The following is a 21,076-nucleotide window of genomic DNA, read 5'->3' as shown; positions in this document are numbered from 1 at the left end:
AATAAATATTATAAAAACCTGTAAATAGCAAAGAAGTGGGAAGCCGAGCTGAAGATAATTTAGAAATATTTATGGGAGACCTGAATTTACCAACATTAATGGAAAAGGGCACAGGACAAGTAATAGCACTGAAAGGCAAGGATGAGATAAAAGCTATGATTTAAACCAGTGTGCATGAAAAATTCCAGGTACAGATGGCATCTCAACAGAGATTTGGAAATTAGACACTGAGAAGCTAATTAAAAACTGGGATGCGTTCTTTCATAACATATCAAACTACAGGAGGTATCTAAACCTTAGAAAAAGGCAGTGACAGCAGTGGACAGACCCTGCTTCATGCAGACCAGTTTCAGTCTTGAATTGTGACTACAAAGTCATTGTGGCATTACTGGTTAAGACAATGGTGTACTGTTACCTACACTGACAGACATGAGTCAACATGGCTTTGTGGAGGGATTTTACATTTGCTAACATAAACAAAACAACAATGACTCTGAACACAAGAATATACCCTTTTAGTTTGGAGTCTAGATGCAGAAATGACATTTGACAGGGTCTACTATGTATGTAATTGCTAGGCAATGGCCAGACTTGGAGTTCCAGAAAAATTTATAGGATTAATAAATGAACATTTATAAAGGGTAAGAAGGCAGAATAAAGGTGTGGGCCCTTTCAGACAGATTTAAATTGGGCAGAATAATCAAGCAGGTATGTCCAGTCTTCTTTTATTTTATTTGTGTTGTATTTGGAGCCATTACCTAGAATGATACGCATTTCTGAAATCCAAGATTATGATTGGTATGGATAATAAGAGAAGCTCTCATTGCCTGAAGATGATATTTCATTGTACTTGACAAAACCTGAACAGGATGTCCCTGTTCTATTAAACTTATTGAGACAATTTCAAACATTCTCTGGCTGCACGATAAATAAAGGAAGGCAAAAGCAATAACAGTAAACAGTGCTCCTAAGTATTAGCTAATTCAGTTGTATCCATATCTATTAGGGTATGACAAAATAAAATCTTCAGCAATTTACATAAAAAGAAGAAGTTTTGGCAGCTTAGAACACTTGAGGAGAAACTCAGCAAAAAATCATTAAACACTTAATAAGGGTCAACAAAAGGAGCTCCCACTTGAGCTACATGTAGGAGATCTGACCAAATGAGCGAGCAGTACATTTCACAACAAAATCAATAAATCAATGAACAGTACATTTCTCAACAAAATCAGTTTTATAAGTCAAATGACACAAAACCAGACAATAAAAATAAAAAAATAAAAACTTTTAATAACAGACTAAGGGCTTTTGTTCCATAACCTGGAACTTCATCAGAATCATGAACTTAATTACATAATTTCCTTAAATACGAATGCCACAAAATATATTTATATCATATATGAACATTTACTAAATATGGAAAATGTTTATAATTTTGCTGCCTGCAATCTTAAAGCAGCATGTATGGAGACCAGATAATTTAAACCAGGTAAATTAAAGATCTTTAGCCTAAGTTGCCAAAGTAATTTGTTAAGTTCCAACCTGGATTCCCAGTCTTCACCCTTAGGATCAGTATATAACTTTTCTAATATACCGAATTTATATCTAGAATGTTTAAATAATGCCTTATTAATGTTCTTAGTTCTAATATCATATAGATGTTCATATATTATTTTCTGTAAAGCACATTCAGTTTTACCAATGTAAAAACTAGTACAACCTGGTTAGAGTATAATGGGGTTCCATTATAAACTGAAACTCCTTTTTTTATTCACCTTTATAACAGTTTCATTTTTTTTTTTGCAAATGTTATTTGCAGATAAGGTTGCAAGCAATTATTATACCAACATATTTCCAACAAGTGACTGTGACTGCAGGTCCTGTAGAGGCAAGTATTTATTTATTATTTATTTACTTAATTTTTGTTAACAAGGTTAGTCTTACTTGGCATGGCCTGTTTTTAGGTAACATGCTTGGTGGTATTCATACTGACTAGGGAAATTTGGCCAGGACACCCAAGAAATTCCCTTTTTTTTTTTTTCATTAAGTGTTATGGAATATTTTATATCCATTTGAGATGCCATCAGTCAAGCAGATGGGATCTCAGTTTAACACCTCATCTGCAGCATGGCACATAAAGAGTGTAGCACCTACCCTGTCTATGCTGGACTGGACTGTCAGTACTGAAATGAATCCAAGTTCCTCATGTGGGAATGGAAACCACAGTCTTTCACAACATCAAAGGACATCACACTACCTGCTGCAGCACAGATATTGATTCTGGTACATTTACGGTGTCTAGGTATTTAACCCCAAGATACATAAGAGTTTTCATTTTCCTATTAAGTATGAAGCAACAACAAGTAATTCATTGGCACAGCTCATTAAAGCATACTTGAAGTATGTTCATTAAGATCTTGTTATTGTTTGCAGAGTATATTAAAATGCAGTCATCTATAGGCTGTATCAGTATATACTCACGCCACTGGTGGATACTGAGAATAGCAATGGATTATGGAACTTGTAGAACTGTTTCCACATGATGAGATAAAGAGAGAGTGAACTGCCAGGATTTAGCATTAATACAGTTGAAGAGGTACCTCCAAAAACAGCAACTGATTTTGTGCTGAATCTAAGCATTCTCCATCTGTTCAGTGGCAGGATATGATCCACTATGTCAAATGCTTCTACAGATAGCTAAGCAAAGTTACTTAGTATCTAGTGTTCTTGAAGATAGTGGTAGAATTGACTGTACCTAGCACTTAACTATGGCTCTACAGTTCTCAGTGCCTTGAAATATCTTCTTTTCAGAATAAATATTATTTGCTTTGTTTTCATCTTCTGGGACTTTTAATTCAGTACTACCATTATGAAGACGAGTTATATAAAATAAAAAAAATAGCTGAGGAAATGAATGCATTACTTCAACATTCTATATTTCTAAACAGTGGAAACACAATAATATGTGTTCAAGAGAGTGTACTGATGAACATGAGAAGTGCTGGCTTAAAGGCAGATCATGACAAATTAAATTAACGATATTACACATGATTGGATCATTTCTTCAGCAAACAAAAACATATATTCAGGCATAGAAAGAGGCATTCAGAAATAATTTATTGTATAAAATTGGCAATATATGATAGTTGGGTCTACTTCAAAATATTGAATTACCACTTCGTCAGATCCCACATACTCAAAATGACATCGCCGAAACTGCAGAACATCGAACACCTGGAACATCGAAAACCTTCCATGGGAAAAGAGCCACTTGGCCACAATGGTGAACTTTGCCCTTTCCCCACTGTAGTGCGATCTTGGAGTTGGTATATTTAGTTAGGGGGGTATGGGGGCTTTGCCCCCCCCACATCAGTGGCTTTGATTTGCTTCTTTTTTTCTTTTTTTTTGTTATGTTGGGTTAGTGGTTGTCTTCCCTGGGTTAGTTTTCGATGTTTTGGGTGTTCAGTCTTCTGCAGTTTCAGGAATGTCGTCTCACTGATGTGGGATTCAATGAAGTGGTAATTAGATACTTTGAAGTTGACTCAATAGTTTTGATGTGTGAAAATCATTTTGCCAGATATGCTTGATGAATATTTCTAATCTATACATGTGTTTGTGTGTGTGTGCGCGCGCGCGTGTGTGTGTGTGTGTGTGTGTGTGTGTGTGTGCTGTATATATATATATATATATATATGTGTGTGTGTGTGTGTGTGTGTGTGTGTGTGTGTGTGTGTGTGTGTGTGTGTGTGTGTGTGTGTGCTGTATGCATATATATATATATATGTGTGTGTGTGTGTGTGTGTGTGTGTGTGTGTGTGTGTGTGTGTGTGTGTGTGTGTGTGTGTATTTTTTATATTTTTTAGTATTTTTTATTTTATTCTTTAGTATAAATAAGCTACTAATTTTTTTTTTAATGTTTGCATAGGCTCACTGTTGCTTCAGAGTCAAAGAGCACTCAACTACAATGAAGGTATCTATTATAAATACTTTCATATGTGCATTAGAACTAGCAGCTCTTTTTAAAAATATTTTGTCATATCTTTTTGGTATGAAACATTATTTTCATGTTTGTCCTTCATACCAGTCTGCCAGCCTGTTTTTATTAAACTACAAAGATCTCTACACACACACACACACACACACACACACACACACACACACACACACACACACACACACACACACACACATATTTAGCAAAGTTAATCAATCCTTTAGTCCATTATGCTTAGTGTGAAGTTCTTCCCTAAGATTATTACCAGTATTACATCTGTTATAGATGATTATGATTCATAGATCCTCTCCTATATATGCCTCTATCCACTGGGTGTATGCAAGGTATCTTTAGGTACGTCCAGCATATGGCAGTGTGTCATTCACAAAAAATCCTGTTGCTAGGTCAGGGCTTGCATAGTTTTCCATTAAACTTGTTTTGGAGGCTTTCCATTAAAAATGACCACTCCCTCTAACTTACCATCAGTGAAAGCCCATTGTCCTCATCACTGACACAAGTTTGAGCTACCTGAACTCCACTCCATGCCCTACTGACTGTCATTGTTCTCAGCCTATTCTTACAGCAAAACCCCTTTGCATTCCATTGGTTACTGGTGTGAAGGCTGCCAGCCTAGCCAGATAGATTTTTATAGATATATCTATCATTTGTAAATATGAATGTAAGGCACAGGCTTGTTGTCTTAAATGGAAAAAACTGCTGTTTGATGTGGAACTGCAAAAGATGTCACAACAGTGCTCTCTACTGACCAAGTAAAGCATGTTGTGACCCTTTGATCTAAAGTCGGCTCCAGCCCATCTAGATGAAGACATTCTTTCTATTGTTTTAACCAAGAGTTAAATTGCTAGATTTAAACATGCAAATTTATTTTTATTGCTCTGCTTCCTGCCAGCTGCAAGATAACACAAGGAGATGTTAAGAATGTAAATGTAGTTTCTGTTAGCCTGGGAACCCAGGGAAGTGTAAAGAATGATGTAATGGGAGCCAGGAATGTGATTTTAAAAACAGAGAGAATCTGAGATTATTATGCATTTTTGTCTTGACCATCCAACTCACAGCACTGTCTTGTTCTATAAGAAAGTTTATCTTAGACTTGTGTTTTCTCTTAGAAATAGCTAGAAACTAGAAAGATTAGACTGTGTTTTTCTGTGATGTCAGAACTGTACTACTGAATTATTTTAAGTATTTCTCTGTGATCTCCGAAATCTTGACTAGCACTGTGTAATAAGAAGTATTGTCTTGTGTTTTTATTATTTATTATTAAATATTTTAAAACCTTTCAACTGTGCCTGTTTTGTGTGGAGATAAGTTAAGCTCTAAGAGTACATTGCATGTATATAAGGATCCTTTACCAAGTCACTCTAATAAGCCTTGACTGTCTGGTTTTACTACCAATTGGATAAGCATAATACACAGTAATAATTGGACACCTGTTTAAGGGCCTCTGAATAGCTGATAAATATTAACTGGATGGTGGCAGGGATTTCTACTCTGCAGTCTGGGTAAAAGGGGCAAAGCTGGAGAACCTGTGCCAGCCTTCCTCAGGAGTGTCTGTGTGGTTGTATAAACTCTTATCTGAAAGTGTGTGTGTGTCAGCTACTTGGGCAGGGACATGAAGCACTGGTTGGACAGAGAGGGTGCTGGAGATTTTACCTTGCCCAGCTGGCTGAGATCTGGACCCTATAGCTGTGCTAGTGGGAAGTCTTATTGGGGACCTGGAGAGCAAGGGAGTGACCAGCCCCAGACTGACTGTGATCTCTGTGTTCTGTGTGTATTTGTTATCCATTCCTCCCATATGAGACGCCCCTCACTGGTTTTAGTGAGGATTGAGGCTCCTTGTTTGCTGGGCCTGGGCACAGGTGTCACAATTGATATCACTATCTTCTCTTTTTCATGAAAGATCACAGTTTCATGCTCCTTCTTTCAGTAATCAAAGGTCCATGATGGCAACTATCCATTTCTGGTAGTGAATGGAGTCCTATGCCAGTCCTCCTGTCAGCAATTGCAGTGCTCTACCAGCTTATCTTACCTTACACCACACCACAGCAGTCATTGTCACCAGCTTGCCCTTTCTGCACTCACACCCAAACCCCCCACACACATATATGCGCGCACACACACACACACACACACACACACACACACACACACACACACACACACACACACACACAATTTTGCTGTGCCGTCAAAGACTCGAGTATCTGCACTCCTCCCTACCACATCCAACATCAACCAAGACCACTCCACCCCACAAAACCCATAGAATTAGTGCCAGTTGATGATTTTCTCCCTTCTCTGCTTCCCGTATATTTTCAGTGTTCTCTGCTATCATCTTCCTAGTCATCCTGACTGCAGTCAGAGCCCATAGCCACTACTGCAGCCACACTGTTAACAACAGAACACCATGGCCACCACCTCCAAACTACACAGTCAATGATGTGAGATTCTGTTCACCATCTTAATTATACTGTCAGTGATTTGGGCAATCCTGTACATGAACACACATACTGTTGGTGATATCAGCAACAATTAACCTCAGCAGACATCCCAAAGTTAATTTAACATACTCTACTGAAGCAAACAGTGACTACAACTAAACCCAGCTCCAGCATATGTACCAGCACAGATCACTGCTAAGCAGTACCTTAGCATATATCTCAGTGGCAAAAAGACCTACCCCAGCATATTCTGGAGATGTTAAAAGTGCACAGCCCAGCCTTAAGCTTTCTGTACTGTATAATCCTAGCCTTGAATACAACATACCATTTAAGCCATGACACATAAAGCTGACCACCAGACATGTTCTGAATCTACTGAGGGATACATAATGAATTGCATCTTACTGGCAATATGTTTGGTGGCAGGTTTAGTGTATAATAAAGGCCATCCCTTGCTTCATTGCAGTGAATGTGTTTCCTCTTACATTCCTCTTATATTCCATTGTAGAACCTCCTGGTGTGTTATTGGTGCAATGGCCATTAGATGCAAATCTAACCAGCTGTCTTCCAGTGAGATTCCTTCTAACATTTGCCTATCTGTTGAATAGTACTTGCACCTTGTTCATTTCTTAGTATTTCTGAAATGGTTCAAGATAAAACCTACTTTTTGTCTATAGCAATCATTTAATTCCCTTTCCTTGCCATCCCATTTCTTGTGCTGATAAATTGTTTGGTTGATTTTGTTTGTGTATTGTGTTAAGACATGCTGTATACTTATTTTGCTGTATGTACCATTATTTTTGGATTTGGTTAGTCTCACTTGGGTCACAAACAAAGTAAATGCAGTCTTCCTATATCTTGACATTCCTATTTATTCAGTTGATAACAATTATCTGTCCAACAGGATCAATGGAGTTCCTTCTTGTGCCAATAAGAAGCTTCTGACAGACATCTTGCATACAGAATGGGGCTTCAAAGGTTATGTGGTCAGTGACGAGGGAGCAATTGAATTCATCATGACAAGGCACAATTACACAACCAGCTTCCTGGAGACAGCCATTGGTTAGTACTGAGAAATGTTATGTATACTTCAGAGTACTGCACTGTTTCAAAGGTAAAATAATTGTAATTTTAACCTACCTACATGTATAGAGTTAATTGACAAGGTAGGAGTAGACAGTAAAGAATGTGAAAGAAAATGGTGTTAAATGGTATCATAGAACTATGACAAGGTGCAAGAAAAGCTCATGAAACGAAAACATTAACTCTGTAAGGAACTGAATATGAATGCGAGGGGCCCTTAATATATCTCAAATTGAGCACCACATGTGCAAAGGCTGGCCCTGCAAGTGAAGACGAAAGGTTCAGCCCAGCTAACATTTTTATTTGGAATTCTGATGACCTGGTAACATACAGCAAATCTCAATAACTTGATTTCAATCAATCACTCATTTGCTCAAACTGTTGTTCATACAAACAGTACTACTGTTCACTTTGTCAACCAAATAAGCATTTGACCAGGTGAAATGAATTGTACCTCTCTCTATCTTTATATGTGTATGCATGTGTATATATATATATATATATATATATATATATATATATATATATATATATATATATATATATATATATATATATATATGTATACTGTATAGTGAATTGTCCTAAGATCATGGTGCAGTGATATGCTCCTTTCTCCACTGTAGTGTGATCTCTGATTTGGTATATATAATTAGCAGGGGGTGTGGGGGGGGGGGGTTGATCCCTTGCTAAAACACTGTTTTTGAGTTGCTCATATGTTCAGATTTTTAAATAGACCATATGAATTTGATCAGATGAAATTTAATTATTTAAAAAGTTGATCATTTGGTATAAATCAATCTACGTATGTGTGTTTATTATTATATATATATATATATATATATATATATATATATAAAATGACTTTGGTCCCAAATGTCAACAATGTCGACAACATGAACATTGACCACAAAACGTCAACAATACAAATGTTGACAAGCAACTGCACATGTGCTAGGAAAATCCTTTCTGCATGCACATAAAAAAAATTTGCAGGGGGGGTGTACTGCTGACACTCCCTGCTAATGATATGTATTTACTCTGAGATCTCACAATCCCAGGGGAAATAGAATATTTCCCTAAACAGGGATTGTTGATCTAGTGCACATGTCCACCATCTGGATATGTTGACCAAATGTGGTCAATTAAACAGATGTCAACCACCTACTTTTAATTTTTGATGGCCTAAACCTGCCCTTTGACCACTTGTGCCACTGCAAGGGTTACCAATGCTCATTACATGCACATGCATTTTCTGTCACAAGCATCAACAGGTGTTGCAAGCAGTAGCGTGAGTGGTCATGTCCAGATCTTCTTAATGCTGGTTCTCTTCATCATGATGGCCCATTGATGTCCACCCAAGGCCTTGTCATGAAAACCGTGGCACAAGAAGGGCAGGAACCATCATACCTACCCCAAGGATGGGCACACCCTATCCACTCTGCCTTTGCCATCTGACAACCAATTCTCTAACAGAACTCAGGTCACATAAGCTGTAGTCAGGGCTTTGTCCCATTACTCTACTGAAGCAAGCAACACTTCCATTTTTTCCAACATGTCTTTGAAATAAGAAGATTCCTGTCAGCTGCTGTTTGATCATTATTATAAATAGGGGTTAACATCTGTACTTCCAAATACACAAATTCTTGAAAGCAAATTTATTTCTTTATTTTTTGCAGATTTATTTCTCCACTATTGTCACCATGTGATATATGTGGGTTTGTCAGTATGGTATATAAATAGGAAAGAAACACAGAGGCCAAAGTGCATTATAGTAAACAGTCTAGAAGAAATGTACTAATAGACTTGCATCTTCTTGAATCCAGTTCATTAGCATGTTAGTAGTGTAGCTCTTCGAAAGTTATCTCAGTTTTTTTTTTTTTTTTAAATGCTGCTGTGATCTGTAGTTGCTTGAAATGTGTGTAGTGTCATTCAGTAATGCTGTTTTCATTTCTTTATGTTATTTAATTCTGTAGTTACTTGTAATCTTTGCAGTGAAGTATCTTGAACATTGGATAATGTTGTATGATATCAGAGCTATTTGTTACATTTTGATTCTCACCTGGGGCACAGCTGAAAAGAGTACTGTCAATCTATCCAAAGACAAGAAAAAAAAAAACATAAATGAATCCTACAAGAAGTACCCAATGTTTTCCAGTTATATTTTTGTCTGTATATCATTGGTTCTACAAACATCTCAAGTGATAACCTTCAGCTAATCCTAGTAACTCATTTGTAGACTCTAGTTGATCTTGATTACAAATTAGAAGTATAAACATAACCAGATGAATATGCACTTGTTATAGCAAGTCACTGTGCAGTTAATTTCAGTAGACTACTTATACAATTTATCATCCCATGAGTCTAGTATGATATTTTTGCAGAATACTGATGGTTTCATGTAGACCGCCTAAAAACATAACTTCATTCTTATGTTGTTGTTGTTGTTTGTCTTTTGCCTTTTTCCCGGTAAGGGGTCGCCACAGCGGAACTCCGGTCCGCTAATGATTGGCAGTAAATTTTTTTTACGAAATGCATAGGTGCCAGCTCGACACCCAACCTTCAACGAAGGCATGCCCATTTACGCACGCATGTCCTTTGAATGCTACCCAACCACGGGGAGGACATGCAGACTCCACACAGTGTGTAAATCAGTAGCTATCTGAAGAGATCATTTCTGACCCTGATTGAATCATGCAGCTGATTTATGTTTATTCTGCTTTCATGTTTTTCAGTATGTTAATTTAATGTACTGTTACTTTGCTGAAAAGAGGTGTTGGTCTCTTGATCTGCACCACTATCATGAATTTATATGAGATGAGTGAGCATAGAGTCTGCACTACTAGATCCAAATTATGTGTGCTCAACAGGAGCTACAATTTCAGAATCTAGACCATCAATGCAAAATAATGCAGAAAGGGTGACTGACCTTAAGGCTAAACAATAAATGCACACTGCTGCCTCAAGCAATAACCAACACCTGCCATGACCAAATAAGTTTTACACTATGCAGCTTTACACCAGAGTTATACTCTATGTTTTCCCAGAACTTACCTTATATTGAGCATACTGCCTTCTAGTGCAGTCTTACAAATTTTAATTGGAGCTCATCTAAGATTATTTGTGGATCACTATTGAAAAGTCTGCACTCAAAATGCCTAGTACCAAAAACCTGAAAAAAAACGGGGGGAGATTGAATCTCCAAAATCACTCTTCTCCCCCTGCACCCCCAAAACATATATATACCAGTTCCAAGATAACCATACCTTGGGGAAAAGGAAGTATTCTGAGAAATGGCACTTTGGACTTAATATTTACAAGTTTAGTCTTCTAATCTTTCAGCCATTCAGTCTCAGCATTTTGGGACTCACTCTAGTGGGTCCCAGCATTTCAAATGGTTATCTTATTTTGTACATGAATGCGCACATAATGTGTTCTTGGAGGGGTTAATGGTATCTTTATAATACCAACCCCACTTTATTGTCTGTAGGGTAGTGTGACAGAAAGCTAGATCATTCTGACATGTCAAAAACACAGTTATTGTTCAATCTTAGAATAAGCCAAACATTAAATATTTGTATGGAAACAATAGTTTGAGCAATTACTTGTTGCAAAATAAAAGCTAACAGTCAACAATGTACCTACCATTTCAACAGACATACTCTTAAGCTACTAAATAACCAACCAACCACAATCATTTAAACTGAGTAAAACACTTTTATATGAAATAAAATTGTGATAAAAAACAAAAGTATAGGTGACTTTAAATTTACAGAAAGACAATACAAAAATATGTTTCTATAGGCAGGCATCATAAAGAAGAGCTCTAGAAACTTAGACGACCTATCACTACCATTTGGTAAAGATATGTACTGAATTCCGGCTACCACTGACTTAAAACTGGAAGAACACAGTGCACTGTCTAGAAGAAACAGTAGCTGGATAAGGAGAAAGTCACAGTTAGTTGTTTGTCAGGCACCAGAATCCGCCATATTACTCACGCACTCAAGTCTCTCAACAACAGCTACTGTTATGACTCTGTCATAGTCCATGTTAGCATGAACGACTTGAGATGTACCTCCTGGACTATATGAAAAGAGACATGATTGAGCTTGCTGAATATGTGTCCCAGACAGGTATATCCCTAGCCTTAAGCAGCATTGTACCGTCACCCAGAATGATGCCTCAGTACAAACAGAAAATTATTGACTTTAACAATTGGCTTAGTTTCTGGTGTCATTCCAGGGGGATTCAGTGCCTGACAGGTTGTGAAGATATGATCGACAGACCTTGATGCTTTGGTAGAGATGGCCTACATCTGTCTCACTTGGGCTTCAGGCTTCTGACAAAGGCCCTTGTCTCCCCCATAGTGCCTTTTATAGGAAAAGTCATGAGGTCCATACTACCAACATAAAAATTTCAACAAAACACAAATTAAAAGTCATGCTGCTAAATGCTAGGAGTCTAAACATGAAACTGCACTCACTGCAAGCATTCTTAACCCCGAAAGATGCTGACATTTATGTAGTCACAGAAACATGGTTCAAACATTTAGAGAGCACCACAGCCTTACCTGGTTACTCATCCTATCATATATTCAGACCCCAAAATGTGGGCAGCAAAGCCAAAGGAGGTGGAGTTTCAATATATGTTAAAGACACACATACCTCCAGGCTGGTCAAACAGTATGACACACAGGAGACACTATAGGTGCAGTTAACTGTTGACAAGATCCCTATTCAAAGTATAGCTAGCTACACACCTCCAAATTTGACTCAAGATGCCCACTCCACCTATCTGGACCTCTTCAAATCTATCAAGCTTCAACCCTTTACCCTGATCCTAGGTGACTTTAATTACCCAACCATAAACTGAAAAAACTGCCAGAACACAAATGCCCAGAGATTCCTCGATTTAATCGATGCAAATCCCTTGGAACATGTAGTCGATACCCCCACAAGAGGTGATAATATCTTGGACTTAGTATTAACCAACATGAGTAACCACTGCAGCACCCCTACAGTATCATCCTCCCTGATAAGATCTGACCATAAAGCATATCAGCCCAGTTAAAAAGATAATTTTTAATTTTAACTCACTGCTTCCTCCCACTGAGCCAGTTTGACCCCAATGTATAATGCATGGATTTATCAACTTTTCATGCATTGCATGAAAACTACTCTGTCTAAAAATTATGTAACTGCTGAGCAAGGTATGCTACTATATATATACTTTCTGGCTACAAGTGCACACACTCTCTAATGAAAAGACTGATTTGCAGGTTATGCAAGTTCACTTCACAGTATAATTTACAAATGTCCCAGTTATATGTGCCAGACATATGCTACACTCTCACAATTTGCACTATTCATGCCAATTTACATATGATGAATGGGCATAACATTCACACTCCTGGCACAAAATTATATGTCTTAGAAAGGGGCTATGGTCTCATGATATGCAGCACTGCCATCAGATGACATACAAGGGGTGATTACCCTTAAAGAATGCACAGTATATGCAAACTTATGTGGATAATGGACAACACCTGCCACACATAAGTAAGCTTTACACTGCACAGCTATATAATAGTGTTATCTTCACTGGTTCCAAAGAATTTCACTCACACAGTACTTTACAGTGCACATTTACCAACATTAATTGAAACTTTTCCAAGATTATTTTGCAAACAGATACATGCATGTGGACATACATAAGCCAATGCACACACACACACACACACACACACACACACACACACACACACACACACACACACACACACACACAAAATTTTCCATGAGGTGTTAATGCTATCTCTCTACTATCAACACCTCCTTGCCTGTCTTTATGGAGATGCTGCCACAAACTGGACCACAGCAGCATATCAAAAACACAATTACTGCTTACCATTATAGTAAGCTAGCAGTTAAATATTTGAATGGTAGCAGTATGTTAACAATATATTGTGAGAAGATAAAAGCCAACACTTATTTGTACAACAATCGAATGTGCATATTAAGCTAATAAATAAATCACTAGGCACAAGCATTTAAAACAGAGTTAAAAAAAATCTTAAAATGAAATAAATATAATTAGATGATGCATTTTGTAAACAAAAGGTATACATACCATTTAAAATATTCACAAAGAAATTATATAATAAATTCATTTAAACCATAAGATGACATAAAGTGGAGTTCTAAACACCAGCTTCTCTAAAATTATCGCTACCAATAGCTAAAGAGATGTACTGAATTCTAGATACCTCTGTTTTAGAGGTCCAAACAGCACCTACACAATACCAAGGTAACATAGAAACCAGATTTAGATCTGTTTCAAGAAGGCAGTCAGTTTTGCTCAGTCTAGAAGTAAAGTTATAGTTCACTGTAATTCTTTATCTTTCTGTCTACATAGATGAAATCAAGGCTTTGAAAGTAGAGGATGGCCTCCTTGTTTTCAGAGACCACTGCAAATGTGTACACAGTTGAGAAGCAGATTTAGTTTCAGTTAGCAGTTATAGTACACATTTTGCTATATAATTTACAACAATCAAATTTTTTTGTGAAAAGAAAAAAAAATAATTTGCGTTACAGCTTCTTCACACTTATTTGTAAGTGTAACATCATCTGTTTATATTCTGATTGTTGTTCCATATTTTGTTTTTATAGCTTCTGTAAATGCTGGTGTTAATCTGGAGCTGTCTATTAACCTTCCTGATAATGTGTTCATGAAGATATCAGAAGCAGTGGCAAAGGGGAATATTACCAAAGAGGTAAGTTTTCTTTTCAGTTTTTGCTGCAGGACATAACAGCAGTAATATCAATGGTTCATCAGGTGACATACTTTTCTTTGATTAGAAGATCAGAAGACTATGTGTTCTATCCCCATATCATGTGCTTGGATTCATGTTCATGTTGCGAGAACAAACGTAGTACAGTATTACAGGTGTGTTGAACTCCTAAGGTGCTGTCATTCAGACGATATGTTAATCTGAGGTCTGTAAGTATGAATGTCACTTCAGGCTTCCTTGATTATAGGCTTAGGGCAGCTAACCAAGAACACCAGATGCAGAAAATTTATCCTGGAACATTGCTCAGAAAGTGAAACTAGTATTCAGAATAAGGTCAATAAAACTTGAGCAAATCATGTCCATTTTACAAAACAAAGACAAATAAAAACAATGTGGATGCCAACATTTATAAATGGTACAAGAGACTGGCTGTCACTGACAGAATCACTTATTGAGCAAAACATTATGAAAAAGCTAAATACATAATTTACTGAATGCAGAATATACTGAGTAAACAATAATATATAACAAAACCAGGTAAATATCTGAAGCTTTCTCCTCACATTCCTATCTTAGGGTTTTCTCTGTTTCTTTTCCCTAACTATATATATATATATATATATATATATATATATATATATACATATACACACTTTGACAAGGATATCCAATAAGGGAAAAAGGAACAATGACAAATTCTGAATTAAAGGGTATTACCAGTTGTCATAAAAATACAATCTTTTACTTGCTGTCCACAGGTTATGCAGATGAGTATATAATATATGTATATATATATATATATATATATATATATATATATATATATATATATATATATATTTATCCTCACAAGACTGACAAAACGTGGTCAATCTACGAAAATGCCTTCTCTGCACTACCTGCGTGATGGGGGGGGGTTGTGCCCCGTTCCCCCCCCTTCTAATTTCATATACCATCTCCAAATTCACACTACAATAGAGGAAAGGGCAGATTCCCCGATGATTTTACAATTCAAGGAGCCCAGTGACACCACTGTAGTCCTATTAACATTAGTAGATTAGATGCTTTAACATATACATCAAGTACACAATTTTAATCATCCTGAGTGAAAACCTTCACTATAACAATAAGACTTTCTTTGCTGCTATAGACAAGATCAAAATAGTTTATAACTGTTACTGCCACCTTTTATTTAAACCATAGTTAGATCCACAAATGTACATTTTAAAAAATAGTGACAATTCCATTGCGGATACACAAAACTGTAACCAGCCAAAGATAAATTAAATTTGGGTAAACTAGTGTTTCATGCAGGAAATGCACCCAACCACCTCTTGCTACTTGACTACCTGTTTTGACAAGTGCTTGTTTTTGGGTATAAATCATCTTGGCTCCATGACATTTCTGTGAGCAACTAGTGATCAACACTGAAAATGGTCATTTAAAAAATGAAATTTGCCTTATAAATTTAGACCTTCAAAACTCCCTTTAGAGTTGACAGCTAGTAATTCATATTTATTGAAATGTTCACTTTTCTCCCTCAACAGTGACATCCACGAAGGAGGCATTCATTTCTGAAAGACTATGCTTTGATATGTGACAGATGACATCTTGTCTCTGTTAGTGAAGTGTGTTTTGCTGTTGCCTCTGGTGTCATTGGTTTGGACATCAGTTCTGTGATGAGGAGTACTTTTTCTCTGACCCTTTCTAAGCACAACATGGACAACTGAATACACAATCTCAAGTACACTTCCAGTCTGGCACCTAAAGCCTTAATGGAAAAAGGTTACGACTAGGTCCAAAGTAATTCATCACGTTTGGGTCTGGTACTAATTTCATGTTGTGGCAAATTCAGTGTGGGCTTATGTTGCCATGCCTCAAATGGTCCACTGGATCAACAGCATAGTGTGAGCCTGTCGGCCTGTGACTACTTATCATCCTTAATTCAAACATACACGGAATGCATCCTGTTCAGCGAAAATGTGTTTTCTCTCATTTGTTATCCGGTGAATAGCATAATCCTCAGTACTATGCATTGTCCAACAACAGATATGAACATCAGAATCTGCTAGGCAGGTACAATCGACAGTATATTAACAGATAACAGTTTTAGGCTTGCTTGCTTGTTTATTGCTTAGTTTGCTATTCACTTAGTCATGCTTTCCGGCTACATACATTAGGCAAAGGTATATATATATATATATATATATATATATATATATATATATATATATTAATTTGTAATAATAAGGAGAGGAAAAGCAATACAGCCTTTGCTGAGACTGATCACACAAATGTAATTAAATAAAGCAATACAGATGGCAAGGGAATACAAACTATCTCAGGCCATGAATATGTAAAAATACTCTGTATTGGTCTATTAAGAATTTTGATTGCTTAAAATATCTTATCTCAGTGAATAAATCTTAGCCTTAGTCATGGAGTAAAAAAATGGCAGTGTCACCATCAAAAAAGTTTTCCTTTATGGCAAAAACATAAACAGATAGCTGTCACCCTCTTTTATTGACAAAACTTACAACTTATATAATAAACATATGTACAGATATTTTGCATTACTTAACTTCATTGTATTCAGAGTTAACAAACTGTAAATAACAGCATTGGTCTTTTAAATTTATTTTTTATTTGTCTTTATGAGTTAGGTGATCTGGTTTTGAGACATTTTTCAGCCACAACCTGGGTACAAAGCACAGTTATAGTACTGTATATAAGTGCATCAAAACATTTTTATTTTTTGAAGCACACATATACATCAACATCTGCTTCATATTTTGAATAATTACAAACAAAATAATTGCTTAAAAACATTAATTTATAAACTGTATAGCACAACCATGGTCTTAAAAGCAGTACAAAATACAAGAAATGTGCTTGTTGCTGCTTTTGATAACAGTTCCTATGCATTTTATCAGTCACTAATAAACTGGAAGCATTCTTTATCCTGAAAACATTACATGTAAAAAACTGAAACCATTGGGGAAAAAGTGTTACAGAGGCAAGGTTCCTTACTGGAACTATTCAGATGCATACAGTTTTTATTTATTTTTTATTTACATATGCTACTTCATTAATGATTTCTCATTAATGCCTAAACACCACAGTAAATGAACACTTGAATTTCATACATGTGTATGTGTTCCACAGATATGTGCGATTCTACCTTGTACCATAGATGGATTTCTGGAAGGATTTCTCGTTATACAGTCATACAATGCTGTTAACACATAAAAATGCAAACGTGATACCACTTTTCCCTGTGGAGAATAAGACTAGGAATACATTTGCAAAAATTCAATATGCTTCCCAGCTTGTAATACAGATATGCTGACTGACCACGTCATGACTAGTTTACTCCCTTGGACTACAGCAGAAGAGAAAGTGACTGAGCTAACTAAAAGAGGAGCGGTTTTGTATTACCCTTACTCTGGTCTTGGGTGATCCACAAGTCAGACAAATGAAAACAAAATATAAAGCTTTTAATTACATCTTTTTTACCAACAGAGTAATCTATTTTCAATTTAGTCAAATATTTCTAATGTACTACCTATAAAAGGTAATCTAAAATCATAAAAACTTCTCCAACTCCGGCTGCTGTTTTACAAGACACACTTTAAGGCAGTATCAAAAAGCAGTTCTGCATAATACTAAAGGCACATTCCTGTTACTTATGCAGTCATAAAGCCTCAATTTTTATAAATTTTTCTATCACATTCTAATATACTGTACTAGTTTTAACTCAGTACAATACATGGAGGATAGGATTGAGCATAGGAAAATCTGTTTATATAAACTGTGTGTGTGTGTGTGTGTGTGTGTGTGTGTGTGTGTGTGTGTGTATATATATATATATATATATATATATATATATATATATATATATATATATATATATATATATATATATATATATATATATATATATATATATATATAGGTCCACGACAGAAGAACAAAACACCGGATCACCAATGACCACATCGCCGAGACGACATCACCGACAGCAGACATCTTTGACAATGGTGAGTAGTGCAGAATGGGAGTTAGTCCCATTCCTTCTCTGTAGTGCAATCTTGGAGTTGGTATATTTAAGTAGGGGGGTGGGGGAGCACAGGAGGGCTTGCCCCCCTGCTATACACATTTTAATGTGTTTTTATGTGTATTATGGGAACGGAAATGTGTTCCATTCTGTAACATCTTGACTTACCATTATCGGGGATATCTGCTGTCTGAGATGTCTTCTCAGTGATGTGGTCATCGGTGATCTGGTGTTTTGTTCTTCTGTCGTGTATATATACAGAGAGAGAGGAGATTTTTGCCCTTTTTCCCCACTATAGTGAAATCTCGGAGTTGGTATATTTGGTTGGGGGGGCAAAGTCCCCTACTTTGGCGAGTTTGCTTTACTTCTTTATGTTTAATTTGTCCATGGTGGCCAAGTAGTTTCTTTCCCAGGTGTCATTTTTGATGATGTAACCCAGGGGCGGCCCGTGCTATAGGACTGCAGAACTGCAGCCCCCCCACCTGTAAGAAGAATAAAATAAATTCCCCCACTGCAGAAAATAAAAAATAAAAGTAAAACAAAATTGTACAAAGTCCCAGAACTTCATGCATGCGTGCTTAGTTCCTGACTGCTGTGTTAAGCAGTCCAGAACTACACACACGCATGCATGCTTCATTCCTGAGCTCCAGACTGCTCTGTTAAGCAGTCTGGATAAGGAAGGCAAGGAACTCTGCCCTGCCAGCCCAGAGGTCTGTGCAGTGACAGCTGCACAGACCAGATGAACACCAGACTACATCACCCACAGGCTGGAGCCTCCAGCCTACTAACATCTCATGGGGAGACCCAGAAAGCCTGCATGGGCAGGCTGTTATGGAGAACAAGGACAGGTGATCATTGGGCTGCTGCAGAATCACCATGGGACTAGCTGCCATGTACAGAATCACTGCTGCTCAATAGAGTGTGTGTATGGGACATAGCTCCTGCAGATATTGGACTTATGTGCCATGAATCACTGCTGCCATGAATCACTGCTGCTTATGAAGAAGTATGTACAGGGACTTAGCTGCCATGAATCGTTACTGCGGAATCAGATGTAGCTGCCATGGAATGTGTGTATGATGCCCCAGTTGCTACATGGTGGAGGGTAGAGAATAAGGCTTGAACCCTGTAACTTGGGCCCAAGTGACAAGAGCCTGCATTCCCTACCCACCACCATTTGTAAAACATTTGCAGATTTTTGCCTCATATTTGTTCTGCTCCTCATAAAATCTGTGGTTTCTCTATTTTTGTTACTTAGCACAGCCAATAGTGCAGTGGTAGCATTGTTGCCTAAAAGCTACAGGTTGTTTGGTTTGATTCTTGCCTGGGGTGTCTTCTGTGTGGAGTCTGTATGTCCTCCCTGTGTTTGTATGGGTTTGCTCTGGTGTCCTCCGTGCATTTTTGGACTGTATTCCCCGATTATTGGCTTCGTTCAGGTTTTTTGTGCCAAAGTTGAGAGCTATGGTTATAACTTAACTTACTGAATATGATTGGGGGCTGTATTCCCCCATTATTGCCTTTTTTCAGGTGCTTTGTGCTAAGATGTTGACAGCTATGGTGAGAACTGAATTCACTAAATGGTAGTCATTTACATTTCAGTCTTCCTTTCTTTCATAAAACACATGATTTGGCATAGTGGTATGTTGCTCTGACTGTTTTGCACAGGATCCTGGGTTCAATACTTGGCAGTGAAAGTATGGTGGGAACACAGCATTTTATTCTAACAACATTCCAACATTATACAAGCAATGTTTAAAATGTGTCCCTATGTTTTGGTCTTTTGCCCCCCCCTCCAAAAAAAAATTTTGGATTTTTCCAGATTTCTTGTGCTGCAAAGTTCAGAGATGCAGCTGAGTGTCAAGTAGATTTTACAAGACACTGAGAGTTGCAGGGGAACAAAAGTTTAGTGCTGCTTATGTCAAGGCGGATTGTGTTGTTAATAGCACAATAGTTAGTGTCCTTGCTTTTGATGCAGAAGGCTGTGGGTTCTACTCCCACAGTAGTTAGATGCATTGCTCATACTGTGCTGTATAGTAAAGGGGGTGGATACTGCAGTCATTTTTGGTGAAGATAACTAGTAACTATGAACCTGTTTTCAGTTTACCATCCATTTCCTATTGCAATATTACTAGCTTATCATTTGTAATGCAACTTAGGCAATTTATTCCTCAAGGGTAACAGGCACTTTATTTGTAGATGAAACAATGAAATATAAAGTTGTTTGCTAGCAGCAACCTCTTCATTAGTTACAGATTTCTTTAATGCGGAATTATTTAGATGACTTTTACTTCTTCAAAGATTGTTCATATTTACTGATATTGGTGGACTGTAGAAGTTTGAGTAGACTTTCATGATAGAAATGTTCTGAACTGGGCAGTTTTGTTGTTATTGGTGCATGCATTTTGTTTCATTGTTTACTGGAAAAATGTTCTGAATTAGGCAATTTTGTCATTATTGGTGCATGCATTTTGTTTTATTGTTTACTGGAAAAATATACAAAACAAATATAAAACGCCCTCTAACAACTGTACTATAGTGTACAAGGAATATAATTTAATACAATCAGGAAGGTGTATCAAAGACAACGTGTATGTTTCGTGTGCAAAGGGCCTATGATTTGAAAACTGCCCAAAGTTAATCTTTATCTGTCACTGGCAAAATGTATTATCTTTGAATGTGGGTTTCAATGA

The 21,076-nt window shown here is 37.0% G+C and overlaps 1 protein-coding gene across 1 annotated transcript in view; it reads left to right on the top strand.

The window, feature by feature from the left end:
* The window catches only part of LOC122792265 (probable beta-D-xylosidase 5), a 970,913-nt gene that overhangs the window by 478,334 nt on the left and 471,503 nt on the right, over positions 1 to 21,076 (top strand). Inside the window, exons 7-8 of the mRNA XM_044060016.1 lie at positions 7,358 to 7,515; positions 14,208 to 14,311. Of these exons, the coding sequence (XP_043915951.1) occupies positions 7,358 to 7,515; positions 14,208 to 14,311 (262 nt within the window). The remainder of the gene's footprint in view (positions 1 to 7,357; positions 7,516 to 14,207; positions 14,312 to 21,076) is intronic.

Source organism: Protopterus annectens, chromosome 1.part2, assembly GCF_019279795.1.
Source record: "Protopterus annectens isolate FY-2018-M chromosome 1.part2, PAN1.0, whole genome shotgun sequence".
NCBI classification, from domain to species: Eukaryota; Metazoa; Chordata; order Ceratodontiformes; family Protopteridae; genus Protopterus; species Protopterus annectens.
The sequence above is the reverse complement of the archived record's forward strand: the minus strand, read 5'-3'. Positions and strand labels throughout refer to the sequence as shown.